Source organism: Gossypium arboreum, chromosome 9 (assembly GCF_025698485.1).
Source record: "Gossypium arboreum isolate Shixiya-1 chromosome 9, ASM2569848v2, whole genome shotgun sequence".
NCBI lineage: Eukaryota > Viridiplantae > Streptophyta > Magnoliopsida > Malvales > Malvaceae > Gossypium > Gossypium arboreum.
The window spans coordinates 15,607,027-15,624,804 of NC_069078.1; the positions used below are offsets into that span (position 1 = coordinate 15,607,027).

Consider the following 17,778-nt stretch of genomic DNA (forward strand, 5'->3'; position numbering starts at 1 on the left):
TAAATACCTTTAAGCATGTTTTTCGAAAATCATAAGTGGAACTAAATATTATATAAAAGGAAAATAAATCCTGGCTTTGACTTGATTTTTTAAACATGTATGAAAAGATAATTTTTTTAAATGTTACGATTAAGTTATCTAAAAGACTTTGTTGAAATACTATTTTAATTCAAAATTTTAATTGAAACAAGTTTTAAATTTTAAAACCAAACTAAAACTTGATTATAATTTAAGAAAATCTAGTATACTTAACCCTTGGAAAGGTATGTATCGCAGGTACTCTTTGTTTTTTTTTTTTAGAAATTAAGGTGTTCACCGCCAATAACAGTGATTAATTCCTTCGCTACAGGTACATTGAAAAGAAGTAATTGCAGGCCCTGAAATGGACAACAACACATTAATCTAAAACTTACAAAGTCAACAAAACTCCTTTGCAAGCAAAGCAATGAACGTCATCTATAACTTTCTGCATACAAAAATTGACAACAACATCTAATGAATTTCGCTTTTAAAACATATCATGATGTTAAAGGATAAGCTAAATAATCTCGATTTACCTTTCATAAATCGAGAAACTTCAACGAGCCATCTTGCCAAAGTACCTGTCAGTACCAAAAGGCTCTTCAACATAATACGCTGAACTAAGAACAGTAATCAAGCTTTACTAATTTAAAAGTAAGATAAAGGAACATGCTTGCATTGTGGGCAAAAATTATATAAATTTTCTTTAAACTTCAGTTGGTTACAAAATAATCGCAATAATCAAGGCTTCATCGTGGATCTGTCTCTCAAAAGTACATGCAAGCATCGTGTTGAACAACAAAGCAATGGGTGAGTGCTGGACATCCAAACCAAGGACCCAAAACCAAAACCATATCCGAATGGAATTGTCCAATCCCTGGTTTCAATGCTCCATCAAAGCAGCTTCTGTTTCTGAAAGTGGAGCTGCACAAAACAAACCTCCAAATCAAATACGACCTCATGAGGAGGTAGAAAACGAACAAAACTCCGCTAAAAAAGTGGAACCATGGTGGCATTAGATTATTACACACTTATAGTACAGCGCCTACATGGAGGCTATATAATAGTATTAGTTTTCAATAAAAACAACATACCGAGCAAATCCTCATAAGTATCGGCTAACAAGGACATGTCCATCAGCAAAGGAGGAGAGAAGACCTGATCTTGAGCATCATCCATGTCAAAAAATGATTGTCCATCAGAAGTTGCAGAACTTGAAGCAGCGGCAGAGAGAAATCCATTTACTTGATCGTAATCATTAAGAGAATCAAGATTGTTCAACGTTTGCGGTAAGTCATCATAGTTATGACTCCCAATTCGACCATTACTGGCATGGCTATCGAGCAAGGAGTTGTCAGTTTGAGTTGAAAATAATCTCTTAGTCTTTATTAAGCTCACTTTATTTTCCGGTCCCCCACAAGAAAAATTAGTTGACGAAACAGGTACGAAGAATTGTTCAGAACTTTCATTAGATTGATTGTCCCGTGATGACTCTAAATTGCAGGATGGCGTTGACAATGCAACTTGCCTAACAGATCTTTTTAAATTCTGAATATAAGAATTGTCACTATCTGCAACATTAAAGGAGTTAAATTACCAATTCTCTTTCAACTAATAAAAGAAGATGCATTAAATCAATAACATGAAGGGAGACAAGTGGAGCATAAAAGAAGCAAACCTTGGGGTGGGTAATCTACATGATTGTTTACAGATGGCTGTTCCACTGAGTTCCTTTCAGAAAAAGTATCAATTTGATTGGTCTGAGGAGCAAATGTATGTTGCTTCTGCCTGTTTCCGCCTTTTCCAGCTGAATTTGGGGTTAGGGGAGCTCGCTTTTGCATGGCTCCACCTTTTCCAGATGAATTCGGGGTTAAACTAAACAATTGTGGAAGCTTTAAAGCAGGAGGACTAGCTGAAATCTTCTCAAGCTGAACAGTAGACATTTTTGAAGTAATGTCACCAACATCATCAGAGCTACTCTCCTGCATGATCAATAAAAATATCGTAAAAATGAAGCACAAGCTCTAGAAGCACAAGTATCCAAAATTTCAAATAATTTCAAATGCTTGCATAACATGAAAAATTGATGGAACATTATTTACCAAGGTCCTTCCACTGCTCTGAGCTTGAATAGGTGAAGAGGCTTGACCACGATGTTTGGCCATTGTAGGTAAGTTGGAGGAAATGCTATTTACTTTCTCTGTACAGTCTGATATTGACTTCTGGATTGCTGGAGCAACTTCCTTTAGTTGGTTAATAAGCACCTGCATTTGAATCGTATTAGAAATTTGTACATGTCATCTGGAAAAGATCAGTATCTAGAGTCGACAAAGATATGCCAAAAAGACCCTTTAGAGAGAACTTAGAAACCATAGAAGCAATTTATAAACCCACAAAACATGCTCGTATGAAGCAAAGCAAACTAATATATTCCCACTAGATTCTACACATCCACTGTGGGTGAAAAAAAATAGAGAAGTAAAACAAAAATACACATATAAATATCTCTGCTGGCATATTTTTATTTTTATTTTGCTGTAATATTTAATTATTTCATTTCAAAAACTGATTTGTCTCTTGACTTGTAAAACCAACTCAATCAGAAGTTCTAATAATAGAATAGATTTGGTCAGTTTTCAATCTCCAAATAATTTAAGCTAAAACTTTTATATATATACCAAATTTTGGTGTTCTACATCATCAAGAACTACTTAACGTGCAATGGATATATCACCTGAAAGCTAGCTAGGTGTTGCTGATGCTCAGCAAGAGTTGCAGCTAATGACTCAGCATGTCCACTAGTGCCACCATCATGTGCACTTCGTAATATATCAGGACCTTCTCCATTATTAGCTTTTGCCTGCAAAGCAATAGCAATACCATTATTGCATACTAGCATCTTACTTCAACACTGATAATTAGCAACATGAAATCCATAATTCCATAAAAAAGTTAATCATAATTTTGAATTTCTAAATTATTTTTCAATACTTTAGAAGGCGCAGACTAAAAATTGCTCATTTCTGATATACCATAACAGATTTCTTATTCACATCTCAAAAAGATGGAAAACCTTAATTGAAGGACTTTGTTTATCACATAGAGGTTTTGTTCATTCAAGTAGAACACCCAGCAGAAATTTCATTGCCACAACTTCAAAATTAATGTTGAAAAACTGACGTATTATTAATACCATAAATTGGAAAAATATCAAATTAATAATTATGTGCTACGTATTATTAATACCATAAATTAGAAAAATATCAAATTAATAATTATGTGCTATATACCATTATGGTATTCAGAAATTCAGTAAAGTTCTGGTGGCCAAGTATTAATACAAATTAAGACAGCTGACCGAACAGAAACAAAATAAAATAGCATACCAGCTGTAGTGACTGTTTATGAATGCGCTGTAATGCATGTGTCCAACGTCTGATAACTTCTGCTACATCAACAGTCTGGTGGATTCTCCCACCTCTATCATCTAACCGAGAATGTGTCTCTTCTTTGAATTGTGTGTGAAATCCATCATTCTGTTCTTTGCCATCTAAATCACCCGACTGAACGGATAAGACATCTGTAGGAGGAACTTGTGAACTCTGATCCATAGCTGAAAGCAAAGCAGACCCAGATATGCGATACCTGGAAAATGATATATATGAAAAGGGGTGAAAAAGTGTGCCATATGCACTATTCAGATTGACACGCAGGGGCAAATTACCTATGCTCCCGATGAGATATCAAATCCTCGATAGGTCCTGAAGCAAGAACTTCATGCTGACCTAGACATATAGGTCGATAAATCAAGGTTATGAAAATCAAACAAGTTAATGAAGAAATAGATGATCGTGGCTTATTCATGGGCACTTACTTTTACGAGATAAAATAGACTCCCATAAGCGAGTAGCCTTCGAAACCAAATGAGAATTCTGACTGGAAGTAGAGACGAGATCATCCCATTGCTCTCCTTCCAACTTCACTTTGTTCCTTAAGTCATGTAATTTTTCCAGCTCTTGCTGCAAATAAGCCTAAGATCCAGGTTTTCTAAATTAAAGATATTAAATTAAAGCCATCCATTAATAGCAAGAGGGATTATATTGATATTTCAACATAAAAACTCAAAAAAGCATGCAAATAAGTAATTAACCGTTATCTACTTACCTCCTCAGCGCAAAGGCCACGAAATTCTGCAGTCATTTCATGAGCCAAATTAGACCACATAGCTTGTCTCTGCACTGCTGTTTCAGCATTTTTCAAAAATCTCCTCCTTTCAAGTGCTATTCTAGCCTGTTAAAAAGCAAGCATGTTACTTCATAGATATGGAAGATCTAATAAAGAAAAGCACTTTGAAAAGTAAATGCTCGGTGTATTGAATGATGATTGATGATAAGTGCTGTTACCATACAAGAAGTGAACTATGATGATATAGGAAAAGTAACATAGAAACAACCAAAAAAACAAAGCACAGACCTAATATAAGGAACTTCAAATGTACTTCATACGAAAAGTTCATAGAGAAGCATTACCTTTGTTACAGGAAGTAGTGTGGCCGCATGTGAAAATGCAACATCAGTCAATGGTGCAGGCAATGGGTTAGAAGCAACATCTGCCGCAAAATTCCTTCTATGAAACTCTCTCAATGCATGCAATGAAAGTTGCCACAAAAGCTCAACAAATCTACAACAAAAAACATAAGAAAGCCTAATGTGAGAATGAATTAACAAATTTCGTTAATGAAGAAAACCTACCCGTAAATAAAACAATTCAGGCTTTTTGAATCTTGCACTGATATTCAGTGCCAATAGTAAACTATCCACTCTGATGAACCAAATGCAATTAGAACTAAGTAAAAGAGGCAAGCTAATCATATACCTTTTTCCATTTTGCTGGATTTTGAATTTTCTTGGGAAATCAAAGAGAAATTAACTACTAACCTCGGTCCACAGCAAGTAGCAAGCGAAGAAACCCTCGAATTACTCCTCGGTAGAGCTCCTTGTGCTTCCAGCTCAGTAATTATCCCTTGCACAACCTAAATTAACAACAAATAAATAAAATTTCAACAAAACAGTAAAATTCAAAAAAGAAAAAGAAAAGAAGAAAACTCGAAAAATCAACCTTTCGAAAATCACGAGATTGCGCTGAGTCAAAAATCGGCCAAACTCTGTCGAAATCCTGAAAGATCCGAGAGCAAAAAGCCAAACTTAAAACCAATACGGACCAGATCAAAACTAAACCGAATGGGAAAAAAAAAGGAATAGGATCATTACTCTGGCGGATTGAGCGGGGCCACGAAGAGAAGAGAGGATGAAGTAAAGAAGCTGTTCCCCTAATTTAGGGTTCGAATGACGGAAAAGTCCGACCCGAGGGGTTCCGTTCGAGGCTCCGAGTCCGATTATGGATGGATCCAAACCTAAAAGCAAGCAATTCGTATACATTGCGCTTTCGAGCTCTATCTCTCTCTCCTTTTCTCTATCCATTGTCATCTCTCTCTCTCTCTGGGGAAATTTTCTTTAGAAAATAAAAGAAAGGATTAAACATTGAAATTTAGAAATGGTGAGTTTTTAATAGGGGCGTAAGTTTAAATTTTATAAAGTTGGGGGACTTTGTTTGGAAATTCGGAATGGGACCGTAGGGATAAAGTGAGTCACGTTTAGCCGTTTGAAATTGATGGAGACTAGAGACATAAAGTGAAAGGGCCGATGCTAACGTGCGCTGGTGAATAAAAAATGAATTCCAGAGTGACGTGTTCCTTAGGGAGGCTAACGTGCGCTAAACCGTTGCCGGCCTGCTCTGAAAATGTTTAAGGTGGCAGTATCCGGTTTTTTTTTACGTCCCTTTTTTTTTGTTTTGTTTTTACCTCGTTGTTCGTTGGATCATTCAAATTTTATCTTTTTTTTTTTAAACTTTCCCAGTTATATATATTATTACAAGATCAAAGTTTGAATTTTAATTTTAGAGCTAATAATAAAAATTGCCTCTACCACAATTTTATAATTTTTATAAGAGCAAGGTAAGTCTGTTATTTAGAGATTAAATTTGAAATTAACAAATTAACATTGTGGGTGTAATTTAATATATTTATATTCTAACTTACTTCATTATAATTATACAGATTATGATAAAAGTGTTACAAATAAGGAAATAAAATAAAATTATCATAGGTGGATGATGCACTAAGCCTTGATTATTGCCTTTTCCGTAATTCAATGCTTTCGCAAGCCAATGACTTTCTTTTGCTTAGCTTGAGTGCAAAAATTTAAATTGCTTGAAAGGCGAAAGAATGAGTAGAAAGAGGATATAGAATATTGTTAATATTCTCAGAAAAAACCTTTAATACTCTTTAAGGACAACACACCCAATTTTTAATTAATAAAATTATTTACATTTTTTTGAACCAAAAAAAAATTATTGTTTAAACTTTTTTATATTATTTTCATTTATTCACTTGGATGGTAGGTGAGCTATTGAGAGCCTTCAGAAAAACCCCAAACTTAGCCTTTCTTTACATTAACGGCAACCGTTTAGCCCTTGTTGTTCAGTCTTGTTCTTTCGTTTCTCCTCCGTCTACACTCCATCTCCCCCACCTTCTTCGAAATCTTTCCCACTGGTTTCTGGTTAATCTCTCTGCGACTTAAGGCAACCATCGTCTCTCTTCTATTCCCCCTCCCTCCATCGATGCATCCTGGTCTCTATAATCTCATTCTTTATTCTCTTTGGTGATGATTGGCACCAGTTTGCATTAACCGTTCGTCTTTGCTTTTTTTATTTTTTAACAAGTTCTAATTTGTACTTTTCACCTTTGTCTGTTCCTCTTTACTTATTCCTTATTCTCAATCTTATTTCACGATTATGATTTATCATCATATATATTTAAAGCTGGTAAAATAGGCCAAGCCCAAAAACTTATCCATGTTAATTTGAGTTTGTAATGATCTGAGCCCAATAAAATTTAAGCTTTGAAACTGATTTAGTTTAAGCCCGAGATAAGTACAACTCAAAAATTAAAAATACCCAATTTCATAATTAAATGGTCATAATAAACATTAATAATTAATATATTTCTATGATATTATTTAAAATATAAATAAATGATAAATCTTTATTTTTTAAAATGTATATATAAGCATCGCATATTTATATTAAAACTTTATTAATAGAAAAATAATTATTAATAATTTTCTATATTAAATTATAAAGTTAAATAAAATTTTTAAAAGTATTAATTTAAAATAAAATATTTTAATACTATAGTTATATATGTATAGTAGATATATAAAATTAATAATTATTAAAATATATAAAATAAATTTTAATGATAATATAATAATATAATATATAACTATTACGAAACCAAAATCGATTACTTAAGTTGCCCTTAAACTGATATACTAAATTAGTATATTACTAATACATAAAATAATATTATAATATATAACTTTTATTAAAATATTAATACATATATTACTATTGTAATAATATAAATTATAATAAAATATATGGTATCACATGATATTATAATGTTTAATCATCAACGCATATATATAAACTATTAATATATGGTATGATATGATACAACATTATGTAACATAGTAGGTGAGCTAACTTTTAAATGTAGCAAAAATATCGAGACTTAGAGCATGTTTCAATCGATATAATAATAAATAGTAATATATAATATGTACTACTATTATATATAACTATTATTATGATATAGATTATAATAAAAGATATAATATTACATACTATTATAATGTTTAATCATTTATGTATGTATATAAACTATTAATATATTATATAATATAGTAAAAGGGCTAACTTTTAAATGTATGAAAAGTATAGAGATTTAGAGTAAATTTCAACTAGTATATTAATAAATAATAATAATTAATAATTAATATTAATGTACTACTATTATATATAACTATTATTATATTATATTTATAAATTATAATAAAAGATATAGTATTACATGATATTATAATGTTTAATCATTGATACATATACATAAACTATTAATATAGTATACACTATATGATATGATATAGCATAATATAATATAATAGGAGGATTAACTTTCAAATGTACGAAAAGTAGAGAGACTTAGAGCATATTTCAACCAAGATAATATATGATAATGTATTTGAACAATGAATAAATAAATAAAGTTAATTTCACATTTCACTATTATTTTTTTTGTCTTTCATGTTTTGCATGTATAGCAAAAATTTGACAAACAAATATTAACTCATTGATTATCTAAGTTCAAACTGATGATAAGTGACACTATAAGAACATTTAAATTACGATAAAGACAACTTATTTCAGAAGATAATCTAAACAAGTTTGTAATCTCGTAAAAGAATCAAAGTGAGCAATTGGTTCAAATACTTAGAATGATTGTTATGCCGTTTATAATTTCAATTGGGGAGATGGCTAGTATTGGCTATAGAAGCAGTTGACTCTATTGGTAGAGACATAAATGTATTCATTGGAAGAATGATACATTAGACTAGACCCAAGATGAATTAATCTGAGTTCGTTTGAGAATTAATTCACTTGTGACGTTCATGGTGTGAATTACCTAAATCCTAAGTTAGCCACTAACCATGCGTATGTAACTCATGTGCTTTGATATAAGTGGAGGCTTATACTCTAAAGATGATTGAGCCTATAGCCGGTTTGTTAGGTACATGACTTGTAACACCCCAAATCGGGCTTAGACGTTATGGTCGAATCTGGTGATGTGACATAATAGCGTGTTGAAACTAAGTTGTTACGATAAAAACCGTTTTCATTTGTTTACTCTTGTTGATTCCAAAATCGCTTACGTATTTACTCAATTGTTCTAAAACACAATTCGTTGTGGAAGCTTTAGAAATCATCTAATTTATGAAAACCGAATTAATTAGGTAAATCCATCCATATTAGACAAACCCCTTAATTTTAGAGAAAACCATTTGTTTGTTGAGTCGTGCGGTTATTAAATCCACGGAACAGTCTAAAATCCGAAATAAAAGTAAACAATCCAAAAAATCCAATTTACATAAAAAATAACCCAAAAAATAATTAAGACATAAATATCAAAATTGAAATTAAAACGGTTTAAAAATACGTGTGGCCACTGTCGAGTCCTCCGCTCCGTCGGTCCATCAAATTTGGGGATTACCTGTGCACATTTAAACAAAAGGGCGAGTTTACGTAAACTCAATGTGTAATCCCATAAAAAAACAACAATGGGAAATCACAGTGCACAGTTAAAACAATCTTGGGCCTAAGCCCTTTTCAGTATCAGAAACAGTTTGGGCCATAGCCCATCTCAATACAATATCGAATATGCAGTAGAGCCTTAGCCCATCACAGTATCAGTGTCAGTCATTAGGGCCTTAGCCCATTACAGTATCAGTGTCAGTCATGCAATATTCAATAACAAAGTCCTACCCAACCAGCCTCAATACACTATCTCCGTCCAACCCTACACTCCATGTGAGGATTAAATCAACCTACCCATCCCTACACTCCAAGTAGTACCGAATGCGGCACAAAACAGTAATTTGCGGCTGAGCTGTCAATATTTTAAGCTTAAAAGCCTTTCAGTACACTTCCTCCAAATATATTCAACCCAACCCCATGCAATGTAACATACAAATCATGGCATGCTATCTCATGATATCAGTACCATAACCAGTTCAGTATACATGCATACTATCATCATGCTCAATATATATAAATCCAACAGTCAGTTCATATGATTAGGGGTCCAAGTAATGTTTACCAACCTTATAGTAGGTTCACAGTCGACTTGGGCGACCCGTGCAACCTTATCAAACATTTTAGTAAAAAAGGGCTCACACGTCCATGTGGCCTGCCCGTATGGCCCATACGGCCTAGATTTTCCTTGGTCGTGTGGATCACAGGGCCTGGCCCAAAATCCCACACGCCCGTGTGGTTTTGGAACGATAGAAAAATATGCAAGTGTACACAATCACAACAAGTAATAAAGTGACAAGTAAATGTCGAGTTATCGTACCCACAGGGACTGTAAAAAGAATTATTTATGAAAGTATTTGTAAAACACTTTGGCGAGGTCAAAATAATTTGATTTTAAAAATGGTCAAAAACTATTTAAAAACTAAGTAAATAATTAAAATGAAACAAAAGAGTTCTGGTGCACGATTTCAAATAAGATTAATCAATGTAACATACTTGTGTTGGGTTAATTATATTTCTTTAACTTAGAATTATTAAACTCATGCTTACATTGTTACGAATAAATTCACAGCAACCCGGTAATTTGCTAACTTATGAACAAATTTACAAACAAAAACCCATCCATCTCTTGACATATCCCTATGTCAATTAAACCGACTAAACAGATTCTAGTAAGCAAACATGTTATTGCACATACATACTCATTAAATTGAACCAATCTCTTGCATATCCCTATGTCAATTCAAATGATTAACAAAATATAATAAGCATATAAAAGACTATGTGAAGTAACAAGGCATCCCTACCTTGAAACAATTTAATCACAATAGTCTTGCAAGTTATACAAGGCAATAATATCGCCAGATACATTGCTAATTTAACCTTCATCTTCCTTAGAAGAATAAACATGCACTGATTAAGTACTGTGTCTATTAATTATAGTTGCAATCCGTTTAAATAATTAATTCATTAGTTACCTCACAGTCGTAATGCAAGAATAAGTAATGCAAGAATAACTTAGGCATGATTTTACTTAATCAAGCATCTTACCAAGGCTTATAACAATATAAACATGATTTTAACAAATTAAGAAGGCAGAATATAATCAACCCAACACAAATATAATTTAAGCTGAATTGATTAAAATAACCATTTCAATAGCATAAATATTCATAACCATGTTCTTCAAAACGACAACAAAATTTAAAGAGATAGGGAACAAGAAGCAAATCCGGTGTTTCTCTGTGGCTTGAATAGTTGCTCCACTCTTCGTTCTTCGTTAGCCTTGACTATCAAGGTGGCTTATGAACACCTAAATTGCTACTCCAAAATGGCTGATGGACACCTCTTTCCCAAGAGAAGAAATCGGCACTTGAACAAGAGGGAATGGAATGGAAAAAATGAGAGAAAAATGAGAGAGGGAATGAAAGAATGATGTGATGTGAGGGATGCTTTGAATGATCAGCAAGGGGTGGCTTTAATAGCTGATTGTGGCTGCTAAAAATAGAAAATTCCAGAAGCCAAAGAGCCCTCCCTTGGCCGGCCACACACATGGTAAAGTTGAGAGTTTCAACTTTGCTATTTTAAGCTTGGGGCAAATCTACAAAGCCATAATTTAAGGTGGGGTTTGAATGCAATTTGGAAGTCTTTTGAGGGCATTTTTACAAGCATATTTCATTAGATAAAATGCTGATTTAGGTCAGCATATGGACGGTTCTGGGCTGCCCATTTAGTGGCTGGTTCGGTTCACTCAATCTGGCTCGACCGGTGCAATTCAACTAGACCCTTTCTCCATAATTAATTAAAAATAATTTATTTAACCCAAATTAAATGGGGAATAAATTAAAATTAATTAAATTATGAATTAATACACATTTCTGAACCGTCTTAGGCTGGAAATTAACGTGCCTCGATATTTCAAATTGCTTCTCGATTTTGTGCTTTCAGCAGTGTCAGCCAAGCCAATTTTCTCCCTTTGTGCGAATCTGTCGAAAATAGTCAAAATTAGTCAAAGTTAAGTATAAAATTAAATAAATTCACCATGTTCGTATTTTTAACATGACTTAATTATTTTATAATATTTAATTACTTTTCGACAAGAATTTAACCGGATTTGTATGAATTTAAGAAAAATTGGGTATGAAAAAGTATATAAATTTTTGTGTTTCCAGGTTTACCTGTGTCAACCCACACGCTCGTGTAGACCACACAGCCCAAATTAGTCTAGTCCGTATGTCACAACAGCCTGACCTTGTCGAACACACGCCCGTGTCAGGGTACACAGCCTACCACACGGGCAACCACATGCCCTTGTGGTGTCGACAGTGAGGTTTTTGGCTTTCGCTGAAACCTCGTTTTCTGTGCAATCGAGTACACACCTGTATCATTTTTTGTGCCTACACGCTCCCGAGCACTCCAATAGCTATAATTAACTAATATTTCAATCAATTAATCGCTTAACCAACTAAACTAAACTAATCTCGAAACGTGATAAACATGTTTCGAACAATGAAACATTACGTTCTATCGAATAACAGGAATTTCACGCCCTTAAAATGTCGATGAACGATAACCAGCCCTTTGATAAGCCGTTAATCACCAAACGAATCCTAATTAACACTTGTCCAAATCATTATTAAAGTTTAATAAAAAACTAGACTTACCAAAAGAGCGATAAGGATGTTGCGCAGGAAGGCAGTAAAAGAGAGGTCAAAACAAGAAAAATAGAAGCAATGGAAAGGAAAAAAACGGCAAAGAGTTTTTTGAGAAAGAAGAAGAACCAAATTTTTAGAAAAAGAAAAAACTACCAGATATTCTCTGATCCACTAAACCACTCCACTACTTTCAACTACATCCAACTACTCAGCTTTTTAATCCAACACAAACTCTTCTAGACAAGCAAGCAAAAATAATGCTCTTGCCCAGACTCGAACACAATACCTCCCTCAGACCAACACTCCACTCAACCACCAGACCTGTAGGCCCATTCTGTTAATTATTTACCGACTGTTACTTAAAAGCCTTCTAACCCAAAATGAGGCTTTATTTAAAAGAAACCAAAATTTACACAAGTCATGGCTCAAACTTGGGACCTCCCACACACACCCAGAGCACTTAACCATTGAAGCAGATAAGTATTTATGTCACACACACACACAAAAAAAAAATAGATATTTTGAGGCATTACAATTCTACCCCCTAAAAAAATTTCATCATCAAAATTTACCTAGTCAGAACAAATAAGGATACTGCTGACGCATCGCAACCTCAGGCTTTCACGTAGCCTCCTCAGTGTTATGATTCTGTCACAGCACATTCATTAATAGAATAGACTTCCTCTGAAGAACCTTTACATCGCGATCTAGAATTTAAACTGGCTCCTCCTCGAAGGTCAGATCTGGACTAACCTCAATCTCCTTCATAGGGACAATATGAGTAGGATCAGAGCGGTAATGCCTCAACATCGAGATGTGGAATATGTCATGAATATAGTCTAGCTCTGGAGGTAACTCTAACTGATAAGCAACCGATCTCACTCGCTTCCGAATTTGGTAAGGCCCAATAAACCTAGGGCATAGCTTGCCCTTCCGACCAAATCTCAGAATCTTTTTCCATGGTAAGACCTTGAGAAATATGAAATCTCCCACAGAATACTCAATCTCATGTCTTCTTAGATCCGTATAAGATTTATGTCTATCAAATGCCACTTTCAGACCATCCTGAATCAGTATAACATTGTCCTCTATCTCGAAAACCAATTCAGGACCCAGAAAACGCCGCTCGCTCAACTTAGTCCAACGTAAGGGAGTGTGACACTTACGACCATATAGTGCCTCGTAAGGTACCATCTGGATGCTAAACTGATAACTATTATTATAGGCAAACTCTGCTAACAGTAGATTGTCCTCCCAACTGCCTCTAAAATCAATAACACAGCTCCTCAACATGTCTTTTAGTATCTGAATTGCCTTTCAGACTAACCATCGGTCTGAGGATGGAACGCAGTATTGAAGTCCAACCTTAAACCTAGAGCCTCATGCAACTTTTTCCAAAATCGAGACGTGAAACGAGGATCTCTATCAAAGATGATTGAAACCAGTACCCTATGCAGTCTCACTATCTCAGAGATATAAAGCTTTGCCAGCTTCTGTAGAGAATAGTAAGTACGAACCGATATGAAGTGGGCAGACTTGGTCAACGATTCATGATGACCCACACTGAATCCTTCTTATTCTTAGTGGGTGTTAGGGGCAACCCACTGACGAAGTCCATAGTTACACGCTCTCACTTCCAAAGAGGAATCTTAACCGACTATAGCAAACCCAAAAGTAACTAATGCTCAGCCTTAACTTGCTGGCACATAAAAAATTTAGCCACAAAATCGATAACTTCCCGTTTCAATCTTAGCTACTACTATAACCTACAAAGGTCTCGGTAAATCTTAGTCCTACTAGGATGCATAACATAAGGGCTACTGTGCGCCTCCTTCGATATGGACTACCTCAAATCGGTGTCATTCGGTACACAAATCCGTCCATGAAAACATAACACACCCTCAAAGTTCAACCGAAAATCTGTAGTGCTACCACTCTCAATCTGTCAGAAACGAGGACCCAAAGACTCATCCCGCAACTGTTTACCCTTAATCTGATCTATCCAAGTCGGTTTAACCCGAAGCTCAGCCAACAGAATACCATTATCAAATAAACTGAGGCGAACAAACATCGCCCTTAACTTGGCCATAGCTCTACGACTCAGTGCATCGGCCACCACGTTGGTCTTGCTAGGATGGTACTCAATGGTACAGTCATAATCCTTAAGTAGCTCAACCCACCTTCGCTGCCTAAGATTCAGCTCATTCTAAGTAAGGAGGTATTTGAGGCTCTTGTGATTGGTGTAGATAATACACTTCTCACCATACAAATAGTGCCTCTATATTTTTAGAGTAAAAACTACAATGGCCAACTCTAGATCTTGTGTTAGATAGTTCGCCTCATACGTCTTAAGCTGACGAGACGCATATGCTACCACCTTACCATCATACATCAACATACATCCCAAACTGACATGTGATGCATCATTATAAACCGTAAACTCTTTTCCAAGTTCAAGCTGTATCAGAATAGGAGCCTCAGTCAGTACAATTTTGAGCTTCTCCAAGCTCTCTTACTGCGCATCAGTCCAAACAAACGGTATACCCTTACATAGCAGCTTAGTTAAGGGTGCCAAAATCAGTGAAAAACCTTCCACAAATCGTCGGTAATAACCTAACAACCCCAGAAAACTGCAGATCTCAGACATATTTTTAGGCTGTTTCCAATCCAATACAGCCTCAATCTTTCATGGACCGACTTGTATCCCCTCATCAGACACCACATGACCCACAAATGTCACTTCACATAACCAAAACTCGCACTTGCTAAACTTAGCATAGAGCTATTTTTCCCTCAAAATGTAAAGAACAATCCTAAGGTGCTCGTCATGCTCATCCTCAGTCCTCGAATAAACCAATATGTCGTCGATGAATACAACCATAAACTGATCCAGGTAAGGCTGAAATACTCAGTTTATCAGGCCCATGAAAGCTTCCGGTGCATTAGTCAGTCTAAATGGCATCACTAGAAACTCATAGTAACCATAACGAGTCCTAAATGTCGTTTTATAAGCATTAGCTTCTTTAGCCCTCAACTGATGATACCCAGATCGTAAATCAATCTTGAAAAATACAGAAGCCTCTCGGAACTGGTCGAACAGATCATCAATCCTTTTGAAGTGGATACTTGTTCTTAATGGTCAGCTTGTTCAACTGACAGTAGTTAATACACATCCACATGGATCCATCCTTCTTCTTTATAAATAGTACTGATGCTCCCTACTGAGACACACTAGGCAAATAAACCCACGATCGAATAACTCTTGAATTTAAGCCTTAAGCTCTGTAAGCTCCTTCGGTGCTATTCGATAGGGAACGATAGACAGCAGAGCTGTACCAAGGAAGAGCCCAATCCCAAACTCTATTTTTCGATTCAGAGATAAACCCGATAGCTCTTCAGGAAAAACGTTCAAAAAATTCCTTACAGTGCGGATATCCTTTACAGTAGAGTCTTCAGAAGTGGAAACACCCTTGTAGGCCAATTACGCCTCATATCTTTTGCGAACTAATTTCTCAGCTACCAGTGCAGAGATCACGTTAGCCAAGTAGTTCCGATGTTCTCTAATCACGATTACATCATCATCCTCCCTAGTTCTCAATACAACCTTCTTAGTCATACAGTCAAGCTGACACGATGCTTGACGAACTAGTCCATTCCAATATTAGGTCGAACTCCCCAAACGGAAGCTTCATTAAGTCAACCAAGAAGATCGCCCCTTAAACCTCTAATGGTACATCTTTGAATAGCTTATTAACCCTTACAGACTATCCCAACGGACTCAGTCCAGTAACCTCACTCGTAGTGTTCTCAACTGAAATCCCCAAGTTTTTAGTTATGTTGTTAGCTATGTATGGGTGAGTAGACCCTATATCTATCAATACAAAATATGATACATCAAAAATAAAGAATGTACCGGTGATAACATTTGGAGCATCTCTGTCTTCTCGGGGACGAGCAGCATAAACAAGAGCAGGATGTCTTGCCTCAGTCTGTCCAGCACCTCTACCTAGTACTCTCTATCTATGGCCTATACCGTTACTACCCCTAGCCTGACCACGGCCTCTCGGTAGCTACTGTGCTATCCTCTATGGCTGTGCAATACCAGTACCCTGAGCTTACATCTGATCAGCCCTCGACGGACACTCCCTAATACAGTGATCCAATGATCCACACCTCAGACATGCCCCAGTCCTCCTCCAACACTCGCCCTAATGGTGTCTACCACAATCAACACACGGTTGATGCCACGTAGCTTGCTTCCACATATTTTCCCTAGAAGGCAGTCTTAAAGAACTCCCAGGTCAGACGTTCGGGTTAAGTGCCTTCCTTAACAGTAAACCACTACTGATAAGCTTCATCACGCTACAGCAAGACTGCACCCTTTAATTTTTGCTCGGGGGTGCAGTCCAGATCATCCATGATCCTCTCTGTAGCCTCAATCTAATACTCAGCCACATTAGGGGAAACTCTAGTGACACCCTTGAAGAGCTCAGCTCTATTGGACTGGAGTCGTTCCGTAACCGACCATCGGCCCCCAGATTCAGTATTGGGCCCAGCAACTCACTCAAAAATCCTTAACATGGTTTGTGGCAGTGCGTCGTCCCCAGCCGCACAGTCTTGTGAGCCAATCTCAGTAACAGGCGACACCGGCATCCGCTAGTGCCCAAATTCGACGTGCTGCCCAGATAAGAGGACTCAGCTCGAGCCTTCTACGGCCTCTACCTTAGCCTCTAGTACCCCGTCTGCGGATACCTCGTGTGCTCATATCTAATCAAATTATTTGTATTTAGAAATTTTATGAATTAGTTACAATTTAATATTTATTAACAGATGTTTTATGTAGAACATTATCGGTAATTCAGAATTTGTTTTCGTATATCGCAATTTCACTACAGTTTTCAATATACACTAACTAAAGTGTTTTCAGTACAGTATACTACCTATAGTAGTTTTAGAATATACTATCAATAACAGTTTCAGTTTAAAATAATTCACAGTTCAGAATACTTACAGGATCGGCGCTGAAGGCTCGGTGTACCACTTACTCAGTAAAACATTTCAAATCATTTTGTAATCAATTCTTCAAAACCAATTTTTAAAACCCATAATCCACAGCCGAGTTCTGTAACCTAATTCTAATACCACTAAATGTAACACCCCAAACCCAGCCTAAATGTTATGGTCGAATCTGGCGATGTCACATGATGGCGTGTTGAAACTAAGTTGTTACGATAAAAGCCGTTTTTATTTGTTTACTCTTGTTGACTCCAAAATCACTTAGTTATTTACTCAATTGTTCTAAAACACAATTCACTGCGAAAGCTTTAGAAATCATCTAAATTATGAAAACCGAATTAATTAGGTAAATCCGTCCATCTTAGAAAAACCCCTT

The 17,778-nt window shown here is 35.7% G+C and overlaps 1 protein-coding gene across 1 annotated transcript; it reads right to left on the reverse strand.

The window, feature by feature from the left end:
- Window positions 1–699: 699 nt before the first annotated feature.
- Window positions 700–5,681, reverse strand: LOC108454281 (AUGMIN subunit 6-like). Its single transcript, XM_017752695.2, has 13 exons — window positions 5,292–5,681; window positions 5,140–5,196; window positions 4,959–5,053; window positions 4,551–4,701; window positions 4,186–4,311; window positions 3,896–4,052; window positions 3,746–3,806; window positions 3,408–3,666; window positions 2,756–2,881; window positions 2,124–2,285; window positions 1,700–2,003; window positions 1,116–1,592; window positions 700–945 (listed from the first exon to the last, which is right to left on the reverse strand). The coding sequence occupies exons 1-13, from the start codon at window positions 5,505–5,507 to the stop codon at window positions 905–907; spliced, it is 2,232 nt and encodes a 743-aa protein (XP_017608184.1). The 5' UTR covers window positions 5,508–5,681; the 3' UTR covers window positions 700–904.
- Between the last annotated feature and the right edge of the window lie 12,097 nt (window positions 5,682–17,778).

Coding starts and splice junctions, on each gene's coding strand:
- LOC108454281 (XM_017752695.2), bottom strand. CDS start 5,507: ATGACAATGGATAGAGAAAAGGAGAGAGAGATAGAGCTCGAAAGCGCA. Junction 5,054..5,139: donor AATCTCGTGATTTTCGAAAG/GTTGATTTTTCG, acceptor TTGTTAATTTAG/GTTGTGCAAGGGATAATTAC. Junction 3,807..3,895: donor GTCTATTTTATCTCGTAAAA/GTAAGTGCCCAT, acceptor CTATATGTCTAG/GTCAGCATGAAGTTCTTGCT.